This window comes from Mytilus trossulus, chromosome 14, assembly GCF_036588685.1.
Source record: "Mytilus trossulus isolate FHL-02 chromosome 14, PNRI_Mtr1.1.1.hap1, whole genome shotgun sequence".
In the NCBI taxonomy this organism is placed as follows: domain Eukaryota; kingdom Metazoa; phylum Mollusca; class Bivalvia; order Mytilida; family Mytilidae; genus Mytilus; species Mytilus trossulus.
Window position 1 is genome coordinate 14,466,931 of NC_086386.1, and position 25,498 is coordinate 14,492,428.

Sequence of the window (25,498 nt, forward strand, 5' to 3'; positions counted from 1 at the left end):
TTTAACCCCCTACTTACAATTTGAGGCATTAAACATGGAGAAATAAATTTGGAAGGGGTATAAAAATTATTGGCAAGTAACCCACCGTTAACACTAGGGGACTATATTCGTGAACAACGAAAATCAAGGGACGACAATTGTGGGTCTCGGACCTAATAGGATAGAAAGAGTTGACAAATCTTAAAAAAACTTGGTATGACCAGAGCTTTATAAATTATAACACTGCTTGCAAAGTTTCATAACAATAGGATATATATTATAGACAATATGCTAAATTCTATACTCATCTTTGCGTGTTAAATTTTGACGTTAAAATTGAATAATTTCAACTATCAACATTTTGGGCTTTGAAAATTAAAATATTGCAAAAAAATACTTTTTAGATGCCCTAATATATCATTTATTATGTACCAAAAGCAATAGAGTACTCATTTGATTTATCAGACTTAGCTTAATTATTCAAAAGTCAAATTTATATCAGCCTGGGCCTAAAAATTGAGGTTTTTCAATGAAAGGGGGCCTTACATGAAGATGTAATATTTTCCAGCAATTTTAAATTTGTGAAACTTTTTGGTTATAAATAATCCTTATATATGTATTGAATGTACTTTAAATGGAAAGAAAAGTCACAAATAACATAGCATATTATTTAAAAAAGGGTCTTAAGCCAAGTAAGACTGGAAAGAAATAAGGGTCAATTTTGGCCGTGCCACATATTTACATTAAAAAATGCATATTGAGGCTATAAGAAATAAAAAATTGTGTCTTTTTATCATTTCTATACTCATGTGACATGATACAACAAGTCTGAGCCCAAAAAGGCTCTTGCAATTAACTTTTCTTACAGACAGTATGGTCTGATACAAAGATTTTTGCCTTTTTAATGAAAAACTTGAATGCAATTTTAGTCTCAACAGGCTTATATCTAAACCACTTGCTATCCTAACAGAAGAAAAAGAAAGATATTATGTGAGATGGGAACAGGTACAATAGACATTGTAAAGTGCTTTTGATACAAATTTAGTGAGGTCTTTATTGTGGACTTCAAATTTTATGTACCAAGAACCCCACTTTTGACTTCATCCAAACAGGGCGTTAAACAAGGGTCATTTATACAACACATTTTGTACATATTGTCTGAGATAATGTTCTTTTCTGTAGATTCTGAGTTCATAAACAAGTAAAAGAACTAGATAAGGCATATAAACACAAGTATTGACACATGAAAACCTGTCAGATAACAAGTCAGAATGCCATGTATGCATCATTATTGAAAAAGCCTTAAAATGCCTATTTTGACCATAAAATGCCAAAATTGGTCATTTTTGCAGAAGTTCTATAAAATAAAAGTTTAAATCCTTTAGTTTCATGCTATTTGACAAATTGAAACCATCAAATCATTTAGGGAAGTTGCCAAAGTACAGATTCTATATTTACAGACTTCACCTCTTAGGTCCGAGAACACAATTAATTCGTAGTGCATTTCTTTTAGAACATAAATGAAAATTAAAAAAATCCCACCTGCGCTTTCTCAATGAAATTTTTACAGTGTGTTGTACTACTTTTGGGACAAATTATATCAAAAATATAGAAAACTTCATCGCCTCTAACTCAAAATATGGACAATTTTGTGTTTAGAGTGTCTTGAAATCTTTTGACAGCTTCCGAAGTGCTAATTTTTAACCTTTTTCAGCTGGACCAAATCACTACTTTCCTGTAAAATTCTGGACCCAAATTTTTTTACAGTGTAGTTTTAACCCCCTACTTACAATTTGAGGCATTAAACATGGAGAAATAAATTTGGAAGGGGTATAAAAATTATTGGCAAGTAACCCACCGTTAACACTAGGGACTATATTCGTGAACAACGAAAATCAAGGGACGACAATTGTGGTCTCGGACCTAATAGGATAGAAAGAGTTGACAAATCTTAAAAAAACTTGGTATGACCAGAGCTTTATAAATTATAACACTGCTTGCAAAGTTTCATAACAATAGGATATATATTATAGACAATATGCTAAATTCTATACTCATCTTTGCGTGTTAAATTTTGACGTTAAAATTGAATAATTTCAACTATCAACATTTTGGGCTTTGAAAATTAAAATATTGCAAAAAAATACTTTTTAGATGCCCTAATATATCATTTATTATGTACCAAAAGCAATAGAGTACTCATTTGATTTATCAGACTTAGCTTAATTATTCAAAAGTCAAATTTATATCAGCCTGGGCCTAAAATTGAGGTTTTTCAATGAAAGGGGGCCTTACATGAAGATGTAATATTTTCCAGCAATTTTAAATTTGTGAAACTTTTTGGTTATAAATAATCCTTATATATGTATTGAATGTACTTTAAATGGAAAGAAAAGTCACAAATAACATAGCATATTATTTAAAAAAGGGTCTTAAGCCAAGTAAGACTGGAAAGAAATAAGGGTCAATTTGGCCGTGCCACATATTTACATTAAAAAATGCATATTGAGGCTATAAGAAATAAAAAATTGTGTCTTTTTATCATTTCTATACTCATGTGACATGATACAACAAGTCTGAGCCCAAAAAGGCTCTTGCAATTAACTTTTCTTACAGACAGTATGGTCTGATACAAAGATTTTTGCCTTTTTAATGAAAAACTTGAATGCAATTTTAGTCTCAACAGGCTTATATCTAAACCACTTGCTATCCTACAGAAGAAAAGAAAGATATTATGTGAGATGGAACAGGTACAATAGACATTGTAAAGTGCTTTTGATACAAATTTAGTGAGGTCTTTATTGTGGACTTCAAATTTTATGTACCAAGAACCCCACTTTTGACTTCATCCAAACAGGGCGTTAAACAAGGGTCATTTATACAACACATTTTGTACATATTGTCTGAGATAATGTTCTTTTCTGTAGATTCTGAGTTCATAAACAAGTAAAAGAACTAGATAAAGGCATATAAACACAAGTATTGACACATGAAAACCTGTCAGATAACAAGTCAGAATGCCATGTATGCATCATTATTGAAAAAGCCTTAAAATGCCTATTTTGACCATAAATGCCAAAATTGGTCATTTTTGCAGAAGTTCTATAAAATAAAAGTTTAAATCCTTTAGTTTCATGCTATTTGACAAATTGAAACCATCAAATCATTTAGGGAAGTTGCCAAAGTACAGATTCTATATTTACAGACTTCACCTCTTAGGTCCGAGAACACAATTAATTCGTAGTGCATTTCTTTTAGAACATAAATGAAAATTAAAAAAATCCCACCTGCGCTTTCTCAATGAAATTTTTACAGTGTGTTGTACTACTTTTGGGACAAATTATATCAAAAATATAGAAAACTTCATCGCCTCTAACTCAAAATATGGACAATTTTGTGTTTAGAGTGTCTTGAAATCTTTTGACAGCTTCCGAAGTGCTAATTTTTAACCTTTTTCAGCTGGACCAAATCACTACTTTCCTGTAAAATTCTGGACCCAAATTTTTTTACAGTGTAGTTTTAACCCCCTACTTACAATTTGAGGCATTAAACATGGAGAAATAAATTTGGAAGGGGTATAAAAATTATTGGCAAGTAACCCACCGTTAACACTAGGGACTATATTCGTGAACAACGAAAATCAAGGGACGACAATTGTGGTCTCGGACCTAATAGGATAGAAAGAGTTGACAAATCTTAAAAAAACTTGGTATGACAGAGCTTTATAATTATAACACTGCTTGCAAAGTTTCATAACAATAGGATATATATTATAGACAATATGCTAAATTCTATACTCATCTTTGCGTGTTAAATTTTGACGTTAAAATTGAATAATTTCAACTATCAACATTTGGGCTTTGAAAATTAAAATATTGCAAAAAAATACTTTTTAGATGCCCTAATATATCATTTATTATGTACCAAAAGCAATAGAGTACTCATTTGATTTATCAGACTTAGCTTAATTATTCAAAAGTCAAATTTATATCAGCCTGGGCCTAAAATTGAGGTTTTTCAATGAAAGGGGGCCTTACATGAAGATGTAATATTTTCCAGCAATTTTAAATTTGTGAAACTTTTTGGTTATAAATAATCCTTATATATGTATTGAATGTACTTTAAAATGGAAAGAAAAGTCACAAATAACATAGCATATATTTAAAAAAGGGTCTTAAGCCAAGTAAGACTGGAAAGAAATAAGGGTCAATTTTGGCCGTGCCACATATTTACATTAAAAAATGCATATTGAGGCTATAAGAAATAAAAAATTGTGTCTTTTTATCATTTCTATACTCATGTGACATGATACAACAAGTCTGAGCCAAAAAGGCTCTTGCAATTAACTTTTCTTACAGACAGTATGGTCTGATACAAAGATTTTTGCTTTTTAATGAAAAACTTGAATGCAATTTTAGTCTCAACAGGCTTATATCTAAACCACTTGCTATCCTACAGAAGAAAAGAAGATATTATGTGAGATGGAACAGGTACAATAGACATTGTAAAGTGCTTTTGATACAAATTTAGTGAGGTCTTTATTGTGGACTTCAAATTTTATGTACCAAGAACCCCACTTTTGACTTCATCCAAACAGGGCGTTAAACAAGGGTCATTTATACAACACATTTTGTACATATTGTCTGAGATAATGTTCTTTTCTGTAGATTCTGAGTTCATAAACAAGTAAAAGAACTAGATAAAGGCATATAAACACAAGTATTGACACATGAAAACCTGTCAGATAACAAGTCAGAATGCCATGTATGCATCATTATTGAAAAAGCCTTAAAATGCCTATTTTGACCATAAAATGCCAAAATTGGTCATTTTTGCAGAAGTTCTATAAAATAAAAGTTTAAATCCTTTAGTTTCATGCTATTTGACAAATTGAAACCATCAAATCATTTAGGGAAGTTGCCAAAGTACAGATTCTATATTTACAGACTTCACCTCTTAGGTCCGAGAACACAATTAATTCGTAGTGCATTTCTTTTAGAACATAAATGAAAATTAAAAAAATCCCACCTGCGCTTTCTCAATGAAATTTTTACAGTGTGTTGTACTACTTTTGGGACAAATTATATCAAAAATATAGAAAACTTCATCGCCTCTAACTCAAAATATGGACAATTTTGTGTTTAGAGTGTCTTGAAATCTTTTGACAGCTTCCGAAGTGCTAATTTTTAACCTTTTTCAGCTGGACCAAATCACTACTTTCCTGTAAAATTCTGGACCCAAATTTTTTTACAGTGTAGTTTTAACCCCCTACTTACAATTTGAGGCATTAAACATGGAGAAATAAATTTGGAAGGGGTATAAAAATTATTGGCAAGTAACCCACCGTTAACACTAGGGACTATATTCGTGAACAACGAAAATCAAGGGACGACAATTGTGGTCTCGGACCTAATAGGATAGAAAGAGTTGACAAATCTTAAAAAAACTTGGTATGACCAGAGCTTTATAAATTATAACACTGCTTGCAAAGTTTCATAACAATAGGATATATATTATAGACAATATGCTAAATTCTATACTCATCTTTGCGTGTTAAATTTTGACGTTAAAATTGAATAATTTCAACTATCAACATTTTGGGCTTTGAAAATTAAAATATTGCAAAAAAATACTTTTTAGATGCCCTAATATATCATTTATTATGTACCAAAAGCAATAGAGTACTCATTTGATTTATCAGACTTAGCTTAATTATTCAAAAGTCAAATTTATATCAGCCTGGGCCTAAAAATTGAGGTTTTTCAATGAAAGGGGGCCTTACATGAAGATGTAATATTTTCCAGCAATTTTAAATTTGTGAAACTTTTTGGTTATAAATAATCCTTATATATGTATTGAATGTACTTTAAATGGAAAGAAAAGTCACAAATAACATAGCATATTATTTAAAAAAGGGTCTTAAGCCAAGTAAGACTGGAAAGAAATAAGGGTCAATTTTGGCCGTGCCACATATTTACATTAAAAAATGCATATTGAGGCTATAAGAAATAAAAAATTGTGTCTTTTTATCATTTCTATACTCATGTGACATGATACAACAAGTCTGAGCCCAAAAAGGCTCTTGCAATTAACTTTTCTTACAGACAGTATGGTCTGATACAAAGATTTTTGCCTTTTTAATGAAAAACTTGAATGCAATTTTAGTCTCAACAGGCTTATATCTAAACCACTTGCTATCCTACAGAAGAAAAGAAAGATATTATGTGAGATGGAACAGGTACAATAGACATTGTAAAGTGCTTTTGATACAAATTTAGTGAGGTCTTTATTGTGGACTTCAAATTTTATGTACCAAGAACCCCACTTTTGACTTCATCCAAACAGGGCGTTAAACAAGGGTCATTTATACAACACATTTTGTACATATTGTCTGAGATAATGTTCTTTTCTGTAGATTCTGAGTTCATAAACAAGTAAAAGAACTAGATAAAGGCATATAAACACAAGTATTGACACATGAAAACCTGTCAGATAACAAGTCAGAATGCCATGTATGCATCATTATTGAAAAAGCCTTAAAATGCCTATTTTGACCATAAAATGCCAAAATTGGTCATTTTTGCAGAAGTTCTATAAAATAAAAGTTTAAATCCTTTAGTTTCATGCTATTTGACAAATTGAAACCATCAAATCATTTAGGGAAGTTGCCAAAGTACAGATTCTATATTTACAGACTTCACCTCTTAGGTCCGAGAACACAATTAATTCGTAGTGCATTTCTTTTAGAACATAAATGAAAATTAAAAAAATCCCACCTGCGCTTTCTCAATGAAATTTTTACAGTGTGTTGTACTACTTTTGGGACAAATTATATCAAAAATATAGAAAACTTCATCGCCTCTAACTCAAAATATGGACAATTTTGTGTTTAGAGTGTCTTGAAATCTTTTGACAGCTTCCGAAGTGCTAATTTTTAACCTTTTTCAGCTGGACCAAATCACTACTTTCCTGTAAAATTCTGGACCCAAATTTTTTTACAGTGTAGTTTTAACCCCCTACTTACAATTTGAGGCATTAAACATGGAGAAATAAATTTGGAAGGGGTATAAAAATTATTGGCAAGTAACCCACCGTTAACACTAGGGACTATATTCGTGAACAACGAAAATCAAGGGACGACAATTGTGGTCTCGGACCTAATAGGATAGAAAGAGTTGACAAATCTTAAAAAAACTTGGTATGACCAGAGCTTTATAAATTATAACACTGCTTGCAAAGTTTCATAACAATAGGATATATATTATAGACAATATGCTAAATTCTATACTCATCTTTGCGTGTTAAATTTTGACGTTAAAATTGAATAATTTCAACTATCAACATTTTGGGCTTTGAAAATTAAAATATTGCAAAAAAATACTTTTTAGATGCCCTAATATATCATTTATTATGTACCAAAAGCAATAGAGTACTCATTTGATTTATCAGACTTAGCTTAATTATTCAAAAGTCAAATTTATATCAGCCTGGGCCTAAAAATTGAGGTTTTTCAATGAAAGGGGGCCTTACATGAAGATGTAATATTTTCCAGCAATTTTAAATTTGTGAAACTTTTTGGTTATAAATAATCCTTATATATGTATTGAATGTACTTTAAATGGAAAGAAAAGTCACAAATAACATAGCATATTATTTAAAAAAGGGTCTTAAGCCAAGTAAGACTGGAAAGAAATAAGGGTCAATTTTGGCCGTGCCACATATTTACATTAAAAAATGCATATTGAGGCTATAAGAAATAAAAAATTGTGTCTTTTTATCATTTCTATACTCATGTGACATGATACAACAAGTCTGAGCCCAAAAAGGCTCTTGCAATTAACTTTTCTTACAGACAGTATGGTCTGATACAAAGATTTTTGCCTTTTTAATGAAAAACTTGAATGCAATTTTAGTCTCAACAGGCTTATATCTAAACCACTTGCTATCCTACAGAAGAAAAGAAAGATATTATGTGAGATGGAACAGGTACAATAGACATTGTAAAGTGCTTTTGATACAAATTTAGTGAGGTCTTTATTGTGGACTTCAAATTTTATGTACCAAGAACCCCACTTTTGACTTCATCCAAACAGGGCGTTAAACAAGGGTCATTTATACAACACATTTTGTACATATTGTCTGAGATAATGTTCTTTTCTGTAGATTCTGAGTTCATAAACAAGTAAAAGAACTAGATAAAGGCATATAAACACAAGTATTGACACATGAAAACCTGTCAGATAACAAGTCAGAATGCCATGTATGCATCATTATTGAAAAAGCCTTAAAATGCCTATTTTGACCATAAAATGCCAAAATTGGTCATTTTTGCAGAAGTTCTATAAAATAAAAGTTTAAATCCTTTAGTTTCATGCTATTTGACAAATTGAAACCATCAAATCATTTAGGGAAGTTGCCAAAGTACAGATTCTATATTTACAGACTTCACCTCTTAGGTCCGAGAACACAATTAATTCGTAGTGCATTTCTTTTAGAACATAAATGAAAATTAAAAAAATCCCACCTGCGCTTTCTCAATGAAATTTTTACAGTGTGTTGTACTACTTTTGGGACAAATTATATCAAAAATATAGAAAACTTCATCGCCTCTAACTCAAAATATGGACAATTTTGTGTTTAGAGTGTCTTGAAATCTTTTGACAGCTTCCGAAGTGCTAATTTTTAACCTTTTTCAGCTGGACCAAATCACTACTTTCCTGTAAAATTCTGGACCCAAATTTTTTTACAGTGTAGTTTTAACCCCCTACTTACAATTTGAGGCATTAAACATGGAGAAATAAATTTGGAAGGGGTATAAAAATTATTGGCAAGTAACCCACCGTTAACACTAGGGACTATATTCGTGAACAACGAAAATCAAGGGACGACAATTGTGGTCTCGGACCTAATAGGATAGAAAGAGTTGACAAATCTTAAAAAAACTTGGTATGACCAGAGCTTTATAAATTATAACACTGCTTGCAAAGTTTCATAACAATAGGATATATATTATAGACAATATGCTAAATTCTATACTCATCTTTGCGTGTTAAATTTTGACGTTAAAATTGAATAATTTCAACTATCAACATTTTGGGCTTTGAAAATTAAAATATTGCAAAAAAATACTTTTTAGATGCCCTAATATATCATTTATTATGTACCAAAAGCAATAGAGTACTCATTTGATTTATCAGACTTAGCTTAATTATTCAAAAGTCAAATTTATATCAGCCTGGGCCTAAAAATTGAGGTTTTTCAATGAAAGGGGGCCTTACATGAAGATGTAATATTTTCCAGCAATTTTAAATTTGTGAAACTTTTTGGTTATAAATAATCCTTATATATGTATTGAATGTACTTTAAATGGAAAGAAAAGTCACAAATAACATAGCATATTATTTAAAAAAGGGTCTTAAGCCAAGTAAGACTGGAAAGAAATAAGGGTCAATTTTGGCCGTGCCACATATTTACATTAAAAAATGCATATTGAGGCTATAAGAAATAAAAAATTGTGTCTTTTTATCATTTCTATACTCATGTGACATGATACAACAAGTCTGAGCCCAAAAAGGCTCTTGCAATTAACTTTTCTTACAGACAGTATGGTCTGATACAAAGATTTTTGCCTTTTTAATGAAAAACTTGAATGCAATTTTAGTCTCAACAGGCTTATATCTAAACCACTTGCTATCCTACAGAAGAAAAGAAAGATATTATGTGAGATGGAACAGGTACAATAGACATTGTAAAGTGCTTTTGATACAAATTTAGTGAGGTCTTTATTGTGGACTTCAAATTTTATGTACCAAGAACCCCACTTTTGACTTCATCCAAACAGGGCGTTAAACAAGGGTCATTTATACAACACATTTTGTACATATTGTCTGAGATAATGTTCTTTTCTGTAGATTCTGAGTTCATAAACAAGTAAAAGAACTAGATAAAGGCATATAAACACAAGTATTGACACATGAAAACCTGTCAGATAACAAGTCAGAATGCCATGTATGCATCATTATTGAAAAAGCCTTAAAATGCCTATTTTGACCATAAAATGCCAAAATTGGTCATTTTTGCAGAAGTTCTATAAAATAAAAGTTTAAATCCTTTAGTTTCATGCTATTTGACAAATTGAAACCATCAAATCATTTAGGGAAGTTGCCAAAGTACAGATTCTATATTTACAGACTTCACCTCTTAGGTCCGAGAACACAATTAATTCGTAGTGCATTTCTTTTAGAACATAAATGAAAATTAAAAAAATCCCACCTGCGCTTTCTCAATGAAATTTTTACAGTGTGTTGTACTACTTTTGGGACAAATTATATCAAAAATATAGAAAACTTCATCGCCTCTAACTCAAAATATGGACAATTTTGTGTTTAGAGTGTCTTGAAATCTTTTGACAGCTTCCGAAGTGCTAATTTTTAACCTTTTTCAGCTGGACCAAATCACTACTTTCCTGTAAAATTCTGGACCCAAATTTTTTTACAGTGTAGTTTTAACCCCCTACTTACAATTTGAGGCATTAAACATGGAGAAATAAATTTGGAAGGGGTATAAAAATTATTGGCAAGTAACCCACCGTTAACACTAGGGACTATATTCGTGAACAACGAAAATCAAGGGACGACAATTGTGGTCTCGGACCTAATAGGATAGAAAGAGTTGACAAATCTTAAAAAAACTTGGTATGACCAGAGCTTTATAAATTATAACACTGCTTGCAAAGTTTCATAACAATAGGATATATATTATAGACAATATGCTAAATTCTATACTCATCTTTGCGTGTTAAATTTTGACGTTAAAATTGAATAATTTCAACTATCAACATTTTGGGCTTTGAAAATTAAAATATTGCAAAAAAATACTTTTTAGATGCCCTAATATATCATTTATTATGTACCAAAAGCAATAGAGTACTCATTTGATTTATCAGACTTAGCTTAATTATTCAAAAGTCAAATTTATATCAGCCTGGGCCTAAAAATTGAGGTTTTTCAATGAAAGGGGGCCTTACATGAAGATGTAATATTTTCCAGCAATTTTAAATTTGTGAAACTTTTTGGTTATAAATAATCCTTATATATGTATTGAATGTACTTTAAATGGAAAGAAAAGTCACAAATAACATAGCATATTATTTAAAAAAGGGTCTTAAGCCAAGTAAGACTGGAAAGAAATAAGGGTCAATTTTGGCCGTGCCACATATTTACATTAAAAAATGCATATTGAGGCTATAAGAAATAAAAAATTGTGTCTTTTTATCATTTCTATACTCATGTGACATGATACAACAAGTCTGAGCCCAAAAAGGCTCTTGCAATTAACTTTTCTTACAGACAGTATGGTCTGATACAAAGATTTTTGCCTTTTTAATGAAAAACTTGAATGCAATTTTAGTCTCAACAGGCTTATATCTAAACCACTTGCTATCCTACAGAAGAAAAGAAAGATATTATGTGAGATGGAACAGGTACAATAGACATTGTAAAGTGCTTTTGATACAAATTTAGTGAGGTCTTTATTGTGGACTTCAAATTTTATGTACCAAGAACCCCACTTTTGACTTCATCCAAACAGGGCGTTAAACAAGGGTCATTTATACAACACATTTTGTACATATTGTCTGAGATAATGTTCTTTTCTGTAGATTCTGAGTTCATAAACAAGTAAAAGAACTAGATAAAGGCATATAAACACAAGTATTGACACATGAAAACCTGTCAGATAACAAGTCAGAATGCCATGTATGCATCATTATTGAAAAAGCCTTAAAATGCCTATTTTGACCATAAAATGCCAAAATTGGTCATTTTTGCAGAAGTTCTATAAAATAAAAGTTTAAATCCTTTAGTTTCATGCTATTTGACAAATTGAAACCATCAAATCATTTAGGGAAGTTGCCAAAGTACAGATTCTATATTTACAGACTTCACCTCTTAGGTCCGAGAACACAATTAATTCGTAGTGCATTTCTTTTAGAACATAAATGAAAATTAAAAAAATCCCACCTGCGCTTTCTCAATGAAATTTTTACAGTGTGTTGTACTACTTTTGGGACAAATTATATCAAAAATATAGAAAACTTCATCGCCTCTAACTCAAAATATGGACAATTTTGTGTTTAGAGTGTCTTGAAATCTTTTGACAGCTTCCGAAGTGCTAATTTTTAACCTTTTTCAGCTGGACCAAATCACTACTTTCCTGTAAAATTCTGGACCCAAATTTTTTTACAGTGTAGTTTTAACCCCCTACTTACAATTTGAGGCATTAAACATGGAGAAATAAATTTGGAAGGGGTATAAAAATTATTGGCAAGTAACCCACCGTTAACACTAGGGACTATATTCGTGAACAACGAAAATCAAGGGACGACAATTGTGGTCTCGGACCTAATAGGATAGAAAGAGTTGACAAATCTTAAAAAAACTTGGTATGACCAGAGCTTTATAAATTATAACACTGCTTGCAAAGTTTCATAACAATAGGATATATATTATAGACAATATGCTAAATTCTATACTCATCTTTGCGTGTTAAATTTTGACGTTAAAATTGAATAATTTCAACTATCAACATTTTGGGCTTTGAAAATTAAAATATTGCAAAAAAATACTTTTTAGATGCCCTAATATATCATTTATTATGTACCAAAAGCAATAGAGTACTCATTTGATTTATCAGACTTAGCTTAATTATTCAAAAGTCAAATTTATATCAGCCTGGGCCTAAAAATTGAGGTTTTTCAATGAAAGGGGGCCTTACATGAAGATGTAATATTTTCCAGCAATTTTAAATTTGTGAAACTTTTTGGTTATAAATAATCCTTATATATGTATTGAATGTACTTTAAATGGAAAGAAAAGTCACAAATAACATAGCATATTATTTAAAAAAGGGTCTTAAGCCAAGTAAGACTGGAAAGAAATAAGGGTCAATTTTGGCCGTGCCACATATTTACATTAAAAAATGCATATTGAGGCTATAAGAAATAAAAAATTGTGTCTTTTTATCATTTCTATACTCATGTGACATGATACAACAAGTCTGAGCCCAAAAAGGCTCTTGCAATTAACTTTTCTTACAGACAGTATGGTCTGATACAAAGATTTTTGCCTTTTTAATGAAAAACTTGAATGCAATTTTAGTCTCAACAGGCTTATATCTAAACCACTTGCTATCCTACAGAAGAAAAGAAAGATATTATGTGAGATGGAACAGGTACAATAGACATTGTAAAGTGCTTTTGATACAAATTTAGTGAGGTCTTTATTGTGGACTTCAAATTTTATGTACCAAGAACCCCACTTTTGACTTCATCCAAACAGGGCGTTAAACAAGGGTCATTTATACAACACATTTTGTACATATTGTCTGAGATAATGTTCTTTTCTGTAGATTCTGAGTTCATAAACAAGTAAAAGAACTAGATAAAGGCATATAAACACAAGTATTGACACATGAAAACCTGTCAGATAACAAGTCAGAATGCCATGTATGCATCATTATTGAAAAAGCCTTAAAATGCCTATTTTGACCATAAAATGCCAAAATTGGTCATTTTTGCAGAAGTTCTATAAAATAAAAGTTTAAATCCTTTAGTTTCATGCTATTTGACAAATTGAAACCATCAAATCATTTAGGGAAGTTGCCAAAGTACAGATTCTATATTTACAGACTTCACCTCTTAGGTCCGAGAACACAATTAATTCGTAGTGCATTTCTTTTAGAACATAAATGAAAATTAAAAAAATCCCACCTGCGCTTTCTCAATGAAATTTTTACAGTGTGTTGTACTACTTTTGGGACAAATTATATCAAAAATATAGAAAACTTCATCGCCTCTAACTCAAAATATGGACAATTTTGTGTTTAGAGTGTCTTGAAATCTTTTGACAGCTTCCGAAGTGCTAATTTTTAACCTTTTTCAGCTGGACCAAATCACTACTTTCCTGTAAAATTCTGGACCCAAATTTTTTTACAGTGTAGTTTTAACCCCCTACTTACAATTTGAGGCATTAAACATGGAGAAATAAATTTGGAAGGGGTATAAAAATTATTGGCAAGTAACCCACCGTTAACACTAGGGACTATATTCGTGAACAACGAAAATCAAGGGACGACAATTGTGGTCTCGGACCTAATAGGATAGAAAGAGTTGACAAATCTTAAAAAAACTTGGTATGACCAGAGCTTTATAAATTATAACACTGCTTGCAAAGTTTCATAACAATAGGATATATATTATAGACAATATGCTAAATTCTATACTCATCTTTGCGTGTTAAATTTTGACGTTAAAATTGAATAATTTCAACTATCAACATTTTGGGCTTTGAAAATTAAAATATTGCAAAAAAATACTTTTTAGATGCCCTAATATATCATTTATTATGTACCAAAAGCAATAGAGTACTCATTTGATTTATCAGACTTAGCTTAATTATTCAAAAGTCAAATTTATATCAGCCTGGGCCTAAAAATTGAGGTTTTTCAATGAAAGGGGGCCTTACATGAAGATGTAATATTTTCCAGCAATTTTAAATTTGTGAAACTTTTTGGTTATAAATAATCCTTATATATGTATTGAATGTACTTTAAATGGAAAGAAAAGTCACAAATAACATAGCATATTATTTAAAAAAGGGTCTTAAGCCAAGTAAGACTGGAAAGAAATAAGGGTCAATTTTGGCCGTGCCACATATTTACATTAAAAAATGCATATTGAGGCTATAAGAAATAAAAAATTGTGTCTTTTTATCATTTCTATACTCATGTGACATGATACAACAAGTCTGAGCCCAAAAAGGCTCTTGCAATTAACTTTTCTTACAGACAGTATGGTCTGATACAAAGATTTTTGCCTTTTTAATGAAAAACTTGAATGCAATTTTAGTCTCAACAGGCTTATATCTAAACCACTTGCTATCCTACAGAAGAAAAGAAAGATATTATGTGAGATGGAACAGGTACAATAGACATTGTAAAGTGCTTTTGATACAAATTTAGTGAGGTCTTTATTGTGGACTTCAAATTTTATGTACCAAGAACCCCACTTTTGACTTCATCCAAACAGGGCGTTAAACAAGGGTCATTTATACAACACATTTTGTACATATTGTCTGAGATAATGTTCTTTTCTGTAGATTCTGAGTTCATAAACAAGTAAAAGAACTAGATAAAGGCATATAAACACAAGTATTGACACATGAAAACCTGTCAGATAACAAGTCAGAATGCCATGTATGCATCATTATTGAAAAAGCCTTAAAATGCCTATTTTGACCATAAAATGCCAAAATTGGTCATTTTTGCAGAAGTTCTATAAAATAAAAGTTTAAATCCTTTAGTTTCATGCTATTTGACAAATTGAAACCATCAAATCATTTAGGGAAGTTGCCAAAGTACAGATTCTATATTTACAGACTTCACCTCTTAGGTCCGAGAACACAATTAATTCGTAGTGCATTTCTTTTAGAACATAAATGAAAATTAAAAAAATCCCACCTGCGCTTTCTCAATGAAATTTTTACAGTGTGTTGTACTACTTTTGGGACAAATTATATCAAAAATATAGAAAACTTCATCGCCTCTAACTCAAAATATGGACAATTTTGTGTTTAGAGTGTCTTGAAATCTTTTGACAGCTTCCGAAGTGCTAATTTTTAACCTTTTTCAGCTGGACCAAATCACTACTTTCCTGTAAAATTCTGGACCCAAATTTTTTTACAGTGTAGTTTTAACCCCCTACTTACAATTTGAGGCATTAAACATGGAGAAATAAATTTGGAAGGGGTATAAAAATTATTGGCAAGTAACCCACCGTTAACACTAGGGACTATATTCGTGAACAACGAAAATCAAGGGACGACAATTGTGGTCTCGGACCAAATAGTTATCAAAGGTACTAGGATTATAATTTAGTACGCCAGACGTGCGTTTCGTCTACATGAGACTCTTCAGTGACGCTCTTATCAAAATATTTATAAAGCCAAACAGGTACAAAGTTGAAGAGCATTCAGAATCTAAAATTTCAAAAAATTGTGATAAATACAGCTAAGGTTATCTATGTCTGGGATAAGAAAATCCTTCGTTTTTCGATAAATTCCAAGTTTTGTAAACAGGAAATTTATAAAAATGACCACATTAATGATATTCATGTTAACACCAAAGTGTTAACTACTGGACTGGTGATACCCTTGGCGAAAAAACGTCCACCAGCAGTGGCATCGACCCAGTGGTGTAAATAGTTATCAAAGGTACCAGGATTATAATTTAGCACGCCAGACGTGCGTTTCGTCTACATAAGACTCACCAGTGACGCTCATATCAAATATTTTATAAAGCCAAACAAGTAGGAAGTTGAAAAGCATTGAGGATATTCAAAATTCCAGAAAGTTGTGCCAAATACTGCTAAGGTTATCTATGCCTGAGATAGGACAATTATTACAATTGGTGTAAGTTAAGAATAACACCAATGGTCAAATCAGTATTTAAGAAATCTTCCAATAAGTATAAATAATGTTTATGTTTTTTTTTAATTTTTAGATCGTAACACCTCAGGCTGCCACAGATGATGACATCAAACAGGTGGCATCATTTAGAAGCAGAGGAAAATTACCTGTTAGTGTGTTTATTACATTTATTTACCAAATAAATTACTTTTTAATTTGTTGTCAATGGGACATTAACCCAACAACAAAAGTTTATTGTAAAATTCTTTGGACGTTTTTATGGCCATTTGGGATGAATAATTGACCATAACAAGTTTTGACCTACATATTAAATGAAAACAAACTTAAATTTATAGGAAAATCGTTTCTTGAAATACTGCAAAATATTCTTTCTGATTAAGCATGTCTAGCTTCAGTGTTAATTTCACACAGCGCATTTTTTTTTAAATTTTTGTGGTCATGCTAAAGTCTGCACAAAAGCCTATGGAAAATTTGTACTTTGAATTAACATTTAAATTTATTGCTTACCAATGTCAATGAAAGCCACGTAAATTAGTATCCCATAAAACAAAATAAAGATTCATAGTATATGTATCGTAATATTGTAAAATTCTTGTAGGTTTTATCTTGGATTCACCCAGAAAGTAAAGCTACAATAACCAGATCAAGTCAGCCTCTGGTTGGTGTTGCTAACAGAAGGAACAAAGATGACGAGGCCTATATACAGATGATATTGGACGCTAATGTTCACTCTAACAAGATTTATATCATGGATGCAAGACCATCTTTTAAGGCACTTGGTAATATTGTACGTTGATTATCTCAGATCAACTCAGTTACAAATTATATCTTATGGATACTAGACCAAGAGTTAATGCCCTTGCTAATATGGTACATGTTGCTTTATTAACCATATCGTTGAAAATGTAAAAAATTGTTGAAATGTACGGGTTAATTTACTCAGGACAAGGTAAAAAAACTTTAGCTAATGTTGAGAATGATAGGATTGTTTTAAAGCATTCTATATGACCCTAAACAAAGGGATCCAAAAAAGGTAAAAAACCTAGGATTTTCTCGTTTTTCCTGACAACTTAGAGAAAAAAAACCAAAGTTTAACCTTACTTGATTGTAATAATTAGAATGCAGATATTTTAATTCATTAATTTCAGGTAAAAGGTGGTGGTTTTGAAAAAGAAGAATGTTACCAGAATGCAGAAATTCTATTTTTAGATATACAGAACATACATGTTGTTAGCGATAGGTAAGCATACTGGTGTTTGGACTTTTCCTGAATTTAAGTTGGTTTTATTTATTATGCCTCTATTATGTTATTTATTCTTTCTTGCAGCTATTGCATGTCTATATTATATTTATTGAAAATACCAGTAATTGCAGTTTGTCTTGGTCTGCTAATTCATTAGTTACTTACATTTCTAACTTGTGTCCTACCAGAATTTTACGGGTAAATACTTGCAGGAAGTGTTGTTTTTTTGTGTGACAGAGAATTGTTAAAAGAACCCTCTATAAATTCATTAATATTTATTTCTTTACTGCATACATATTTGCTATTTAATTGATAACTGGATTTACAGCATTTCAATATATTCCTGTAACCTAGTCACTAAAAAGACCGGTGAGAATGCTAATTTTTTTTTATTATCATGACTGAAGATTTTCTTATTTTTATTTATTTTATTTCAGTTTAATAAAATTATGTGATGTGGTATTCCCGACTATAAACGATGCTCATTGGTTGTCTGATATAGAGTCAACACATTGGCTTGATCATATAAAGGTATAAAAATCGAAAACATGGTTCATCTTAATTGATCGAGTACTGTTGATTTGAATACTCATTAAGCAAGAACCTATATATATCGATTTGATTATCTATTGCGTACTTTTTACATGATAATTATATATATAAGGAAAGACAAGACCTTTTACAGACATCTGGATTGGGTGTTTTTATTCTCGGTATTTCGAAATTAACCATTCAGGGTCCAGGATTTCTTTTTTTAATTTCGGGTTGTTGGGATTTGAATTTCTTTAAATTTGGGCCCTAGGAATTTTATGTTTTTAAGCCCTAGATTTCAGGATCAGAAACCCTCGTACACCCTCTCTATGATGTTTTCCCTTAGATTAACAGAAGAGAGGTCAAACAGCTACAACAGTTTTTGTTTGTTCAATTTTAGAGGGAACACAAGTGGTATCTAGATAGATGATATTTGGTATATAATTATATTAATACCTGCATGTCTCGTCTCATTGAGAATATAGGAGCTGGCTTATTCTTCATGGTTCAATGACTTTTGCATATAGTTTACAATTGTTAAAATTTTTGTTCAGTTCAGTTTAAAATGAACGTCTTATATTGAGTATTTGGTATGCAGTTATATCAGCACTGGCTTTTCTATTTTACATGGAGATTTTGCCTTGCACCTTCAAGGTTTTATGACTATATTGAATGTTTTGACAATTAACACAGGGTAGACATATCTCTGTCAACTGCAGTATATGTAAATTTTAATAGGTATAAGAAGATGTGGAATGAGTGCCAATGTGAGTCAATTTTTCATCCAAAACACAATTTGTTAAAAAGAAAACCATTATAGGTCAAAGTACCTAATATAGAAAGGAAGATTTAGTATGATTGCCAATGAGGAAACTCTCCACAAGAGACCAAAAAGACACAGAATTTAACAACTATAGGTCACTGTAATAATAATACATTTATTTATCTATTATGTGAGCAAAAGGAAAAATATATGTGCCAATAAATTCTGTAAAAATAACTCTTTTTTTATATAATTAAAATAATTGGATATATGCTAAAAGAAATATTTGTATATATAATCAATACAACATCAAGAAAAGGAATTTATCTTGACATATAATTGATGATATTCAATATTTAAGTTATTCAGCTTTTAAAAATATATTTGAATGCACTATTTCACATTGGAATTAAGTACAACTTATATTGCCTGTTTTCAGCAAGTACTAGCAGGTGCTTTGAGAGTTGCAGATAAAGTTGAATGTCAGAAGACCTCAGTATTAGTTCATTGTAGTGATGGGTGGGACAGAACATCTCAGGTAATATCTCAATTCTCATAAAAATTTACATCACAAATGTTAATACTCAGTTATTTTAATCATAATAAAGAAAAGACAATTTTGTTTACCTTTTTTTCATTTGAAGTAGAAGAGTATTTAGGCTATGTATGTGTTTATTATATACAATTATGCAAAGAAAGAAAAAACAACTTAAAATTAACAAATTGAGTGTTTGAAAATTTGATATAATGTCACACATTCAAGCAGTTTTAAGTGACTGTTCATTTTAGTTGACCATGTTGATGGTTAGATTATGACTTTTTACACCAGTGGACTGTTTTGTCCTGTTAATGTTAGATCTTAATTGTTGATCTCAGCTGTCCTGGTAAATAATAATGATGTTTAAATTTTACTGATAATTGCTTTATGCTTATTTCAGTTTGACCTGTTTAGCTATATTGATGTTAGAGTTTGATTGTGTATTTCAGTTGACTTGTTTAGCTATGTTCAGGTTAGAGTTTGATTGTTTATTTCAGTTGACCTGTTTAACTATGTTTATGTTAGAGTTTGATTGTTTATTTCAGTTGACCTGTTTAGCCATGTTGGTGTTAGAGTTTGATTGTTTATTTCAGTTGACCTGTTTAGCTATGTTGATATTAGAGTTTGACTGTTTGTTTTAGTTGACCTGTTTAGCCATGTTGGTGTTAGAGTTTGACTGTTTATTTTAGTTGACCTGTTTAGCTATGTTTATGTTAGAGTTTGACTGTTTATTTTAGTTGACCTGTTTAGCCATGTTGATGTTGGATCCTTTCTACAGAACAATCAGAGGATTTGAAGTTCTTATAGAAAAAGAGTGGTTGAGTTTTGGTCATAAGTTTGCACAGGTTTGTTATTGTATAATTTGTGTAAAGATTTGTCTCTTTTGTCTTGAATACAAATACTTATTGAAATGCCTTAATAAATTTCGAATTCTATTTTATTATTAAGATTTATATGTCAATAAGACATCACCGAATTATGTATGCACTGTGTGGAGTTTAAGATTCCTCATGTCCATTTGTTTTCCAGATGATTAATAGAGGATCACTTTTGAAATTACTTGAATGTTTGTGACAACGTAAGGAGATACCTATAGATTGAGGGAAATAATTTTTAAAATCATCCCTATGTTTGTATCAACCATTTCAAAAACGTATCTGTGTGTAGATGACTAACATTTATGTATATTTTTACAGGTGTTGTTTGTCACTATTACAAATCATATGACACACAATGGTGAACTTTGATATTCTCATTTCACAGGTATGATTCCCCCTTCTACATACGGTATTTAATACTTTCTTGTATCGTGCAATTCATAGTGCGTTAGATGCACAAATATATATGCCACAAATAAATTATCTTCAAACCGTTCTGGCTTTACTCTCTGAATTTTCAGAATTTTTTATCGGAGGTGACCCCAGTCGAAAAATGTGAAGAAAAAAAATCAGTTTTTTTGAGTAAATGCGGTTCTGTTAAAAAGGGACTGAAGATAATGCCCACTTTCTCCAATGATTCTTTATATATCATCAAGTACTGATTATATTGATAACAAAACCAATCCAATATATAACTACTACGGTGAATTTTGAACAACAGTTTTAAATGAAACCGTTTTTCGTAAAAAAGTACATTTTTGAAACAGACTATAGCATTTCAAAATATGGAATATGTGTTAATATTTGTGTTTTGACATCGATAACTGTTCGATAACTACAAAATGGCATGCTTATTTTATTCTTTTAGTTTGATATTCGTGTGAACATTTCAATGTTCGAAGGAGATCATTTCCGTACATTTTCGATAACAGCACTTGGGTCGAGATTGTTATGTTTAAAAATCGATTTATGTTCACAAACTCTAGACGTGTACTTGCTCTATTCAAACAAATCAGCAGAACTTCAGAAAATGACATATTCGTTCCACAGTAAGTCAAAAGTCGAGCCCACCCTTGTTTCTAAGGTAAAATGCAATACCAATATGAAACAGACTATAGCTTAAAAACTAGATAATCAATATTTCATTTGTCACCAAAAAATACCGTTTCACATCAAATGTCAAGTAAAATTACTGTTTTTGACACTTTTTGAGCACTATTATAAAGAAATGTCGATGCTGTATAGATTGAAATAAACAATTAATTTCCCCATAGGCGACAATGGCAGCCTTTTTCGAGATACAGACTTTAGAAAGTTGATTTTCTTAACGAAACCTTGCTAGAATCAAAGAAAAGTTATTAGGACAGTATTTTTTGGTCTAAAAAATATAGGGTCGCGTTGCTTTTCTTAGCGTATTTTGTACTTATCTCCCATGCCTATCAATTTTGCCCTTAAAAATACGGGTCTTGTCCTAGCGTTGAAAAGTCATCTCAGTGCCTTTAGGGCTACGGAATAATTTTTATTTTGCTTTTTGTATAAAGCAGAGTGCACGAAGTCTCTAAAAATAAAAAATAACGGGAGCACATATCGACCAATCAGGATTCGCCATACTCTTAATTTATGCTCATAAAATGGCTGCGCCCATAAAATCTAATGGTGTATTGTAACCTACAATGGCTAACGCATTATATTCAAATATACACTCACACCAGTTAAAAACTTATATATCCACTACAAACATGTCATTAATTCACAAATTCATGCATAGATATATTTTTGCACCTTTTGTTTACAGTATACCATCTTTTCCCCAAGTTCATTGTTTTCTGTTTGGTATTAAATTATATATTATATTTATGAAGATCAATTTTATTAAATCTGGTGATCCCTTTATTTCACAATCACCAATGGGGGTCAGCAGGGATCTTAAAGAACATCCATTTCAATTGTTCAATCTACTAGTCAAATGCGTTTTGTTAAAACATACTTATTCCCTTTTTGGTCTTTTGGAAAATGTTTACAGCGCTGTATTTAGACCCTCTGTCAAGAAATGTGTTGTGCACGGAAACATTTGTGGTTTTTATTCAACGCAATCATAGGATTGAATGTTGTTTCAATTTAGACTATATATATATATCAACATTTAAAATGTGCTTACTACATATATATATTATGATATATATAGCGGTAATGTTAAAAATCGTGCTGTACATACACATGTTTATTCATCTTTCAATATAGTGCAATCTGTAAAATATAGATGATAATTATCTCTTGTAATAACCATCATTGCTCCATTGCCTTAACAATACAAGTTGTTGTTATATTTGCAAGGTATATTTGTAGGACTGGGAACCGCTGTGGTACTCCCAACCGCGATGGTCACCCTGAAGTGCTTTCGTTAACACGCTGAAGTGCGATGGTAACATTGTGACGTCAACAAAATGGGCTAGATGGCTTTAATTTAGTATACTCAATTCGATTTGGAGGAAATGTCAAGTGTGCCAAAATAAAAGGTTCAGCGTGTCGGTCTATATAGTACCAAGCAGGGTCCATCTCATCTTATCAAATATAACTTGTTCTCGTCGTATCACAGCTGAGAAATTGCTCACAACACATTCATATAATATCGTAAAAGTTTTTAACAAAGAAACTCACGTGGAAAGATAACACCCGGCCACCGAGCGAGAAGGCCGTGCAGGCGTTTTGGTGTCACGATATCTCAGTAGCATGGTTTCGAATCCTGGCGAGGGAAGAACAAAAAAATTCCAAAAGCAAATTTACTGATCTAAGATTGTTGGGTTGATGTTTAAACGAGTTGTATTTATATATGTATGTATATAAGAGTCTCAATTGAAATGTATATACATAAGCAGTCTAAAGGAAAGCACTCAATGTTAATACTTTATATTTTGTCAAGGTTTCTATCTTGATGTATTGTTGTTGATTTATATGGAATCCATAGTTAATGCTTTTAGGATTACAGTCCATCCAAATTTGCAAAAGCATGTTACAGTCATTCAAGCCTGATAGAGCCATGCACTCCTTTTAGATTTTCAGTTGTTGAAGATGCAAATTGACCAAGATGAGAGCTAGCTTTTAATTTTCATATTTGTTCTAATTAAATAGAGATATGGGCATGGTGAAGATAACTATTCAGATAGAGACAGATCTCCAATATTTGTCCAATTTATAGATTGTATTTGGCAGATGACTAAACAGGTAAATATCTGATGTTTCTACAGTTTATAGACAGTGTATGACAAATAACAGGCTAAAAAACAAAACAAACAAACAAATAAGATCAACATTTTGATGCCTTCATCCAGATCTCCAGTGTTTCTACAGTTTATAGACTGAGTATAGCAGATAACCAGTAAATTTACAGAAGTTTTATTAAAAAATAAAAGATAATAATTATGAGAAGAAGCTATCAACACTGATGGTCATTTGGTTTATTTTATTTCAGTTTCCCAATGCCTTAAAGGCCAAGTTCGGATGGATATCTAGAGTAGATGGGATTGACATGGTCATATATAACCCCTGTCATGATTGGATATAGCTTTCCTGCTAATAGTACTAGAGGTACCCTGGGTTTTGGCAGGGTTCCTAGAGATCGACTCAATATCCCGGATGTTATGACGTCAATCCAATCAAATTTGAATGTAAACATATTCAGAGTAGGGGCCTTGTACTTCTGGTAATCTATAGACTTTACTCTTCAAAATAATTTACCGTTCATATGGAACTCTAGTCGGAACTCGAGTTCCATCAGAACTTGGCCAAAGAGTTTAATGAGCACATTTTGATTATTTCAGTTTCCCAATGCCTTTGAGTTTAATGAGCACATGTTGATCACCATATTGGACCATTTATACAGCTGTTTATTTGGAACCTTTCTGTGTAACTGTGAACAGGCCAGGATGACAGAGGTATGTTTAGGCCATTTGTATATTAGTCCACTCAGATCAGCGGTTACTATATACCTTCACTCGTTTAACAAGTGATCTTTCTTATGAAGTCAGCAGTCAACTTTTTTCCTTCAAAATTTCTGTTTCAACTTCAACTTACTTACTGTGGAGTCATTATTATTTGTTGGATACCAATTTCCGTGGGTACAGGTGAAACACAAAATTAAATGTTCAACGAGTAACAACTTTTTTTTATAAGCCTGTAGGGTTAAACCTTGAATTTAAATATACACGATTACGTAAGTTTTCTTTAAGCCATGAAAATTGGTACCCACGAAAATAAATTAATCCACAGTATAAGAAAAGTCACATGGAACAACCAAGGAAGCGTTCTCTTTGTTATTCTATGAATTCCATCAAGTTTCAATGAAAGAAGGAGCCTATAAAATTACCAAGTTGTAATGAAATGTTTTTACTCAACAAATACACTCTTCATAGATACCAGGTTTGAAATTTTATATTTACACAAGACGCACGTTTCGTCTACAAAAGACTCATCAGTGACGCTCGAATAAAAAAATGTTAAAAAGGCCAAATAAAGTACGAAGTTGAGGAGCATTATATATAATTATATTACTTTTATTAAATGTTATAGAAAGTTATGGAAAAAACTGTGTCATTATGGTCGTTTGTGAACTGTCAGCTTGAGGATTTTACCAACCCATTGTATGCCTCTTATCTACACAAACATGTACTGTTCCCTGTAGCTAGTATGAGGAGGATAGAGCTGTGGACAGCATACTACTGTCGATGGAATCCTAGAATTAGGCATCAGGTAGGATATACATACATTAAATAATTGTCTATGTTAGGTTTCTCTATGTTAAATTAATATACAATAAGGTTATCAAGTACTTTCAGATATTTTTGTCACATGCTTCTTGCATGATAAATATTTAAACCTTATATTTTTATGCCCCACCTTCGATAGTAGAGGGGCATTTAATTTCTGGTCTGTGCGTCCGTTCGTTTGTCCGTCCGTCTGTCCCGCTCCAGGTGAAAGTTTTTGGTCAAGGTAGTTTTGATGAAGTTGAAGTCCAATCGAGATCAAACTTAGTACACTTGTTCCCTATGATATGATCTTTCTAATTGTAATGCCAAATTAGAGTTT

The 25,498-nt window shown here is 31.4% G+C and overlaps 1 protein-coding gene across 1 annotated transcript in view; it reads left to right on the forward strand.

The window, feature by feature from the left end:
* LOC134697495 (myotubularin-related protein 2-like) overlaps positions 1-25,498 on the forward strand; it is a 43,457-nt gene that overhangs the window by 16,653 nt on the left and 1,306 nt on the right. The window contains exons 2-10 of the mRNA XM_063559775.1: positions 16,537-16,611; positions 17,062-17,250; positions 17,612-17,703; positions 18,144-18,237; positions 19,440-19,538; positions 20,276-20,383; positions 23,546-23,638; positions 24,235-24,348; positions 24,983-25,162. Of these exons, the coding sequence (XP_063415845.1) occupies positions 16,537-16,611; positions 17,062-17,250; positions 17,612-17,703; positions 18,144-18,237; positions 19,440-19,538; positions 20,276-20,383; positions 23,546-23,638; positions 24,235-24,348; positions 24,983-25,162 (1,044 nt within the window). The remainder of the gene's footprint in view (positions 1-16,536; positions 16,612-17,061; positions 17,251-17,611; positions 17,704-18,143; positions 18,238-19,439; positions 19,539-20,275; positions 20,384-23,545; positions 23,639-24,234; positions 24,349-24,982; positions 25,163-25,498) is intronic.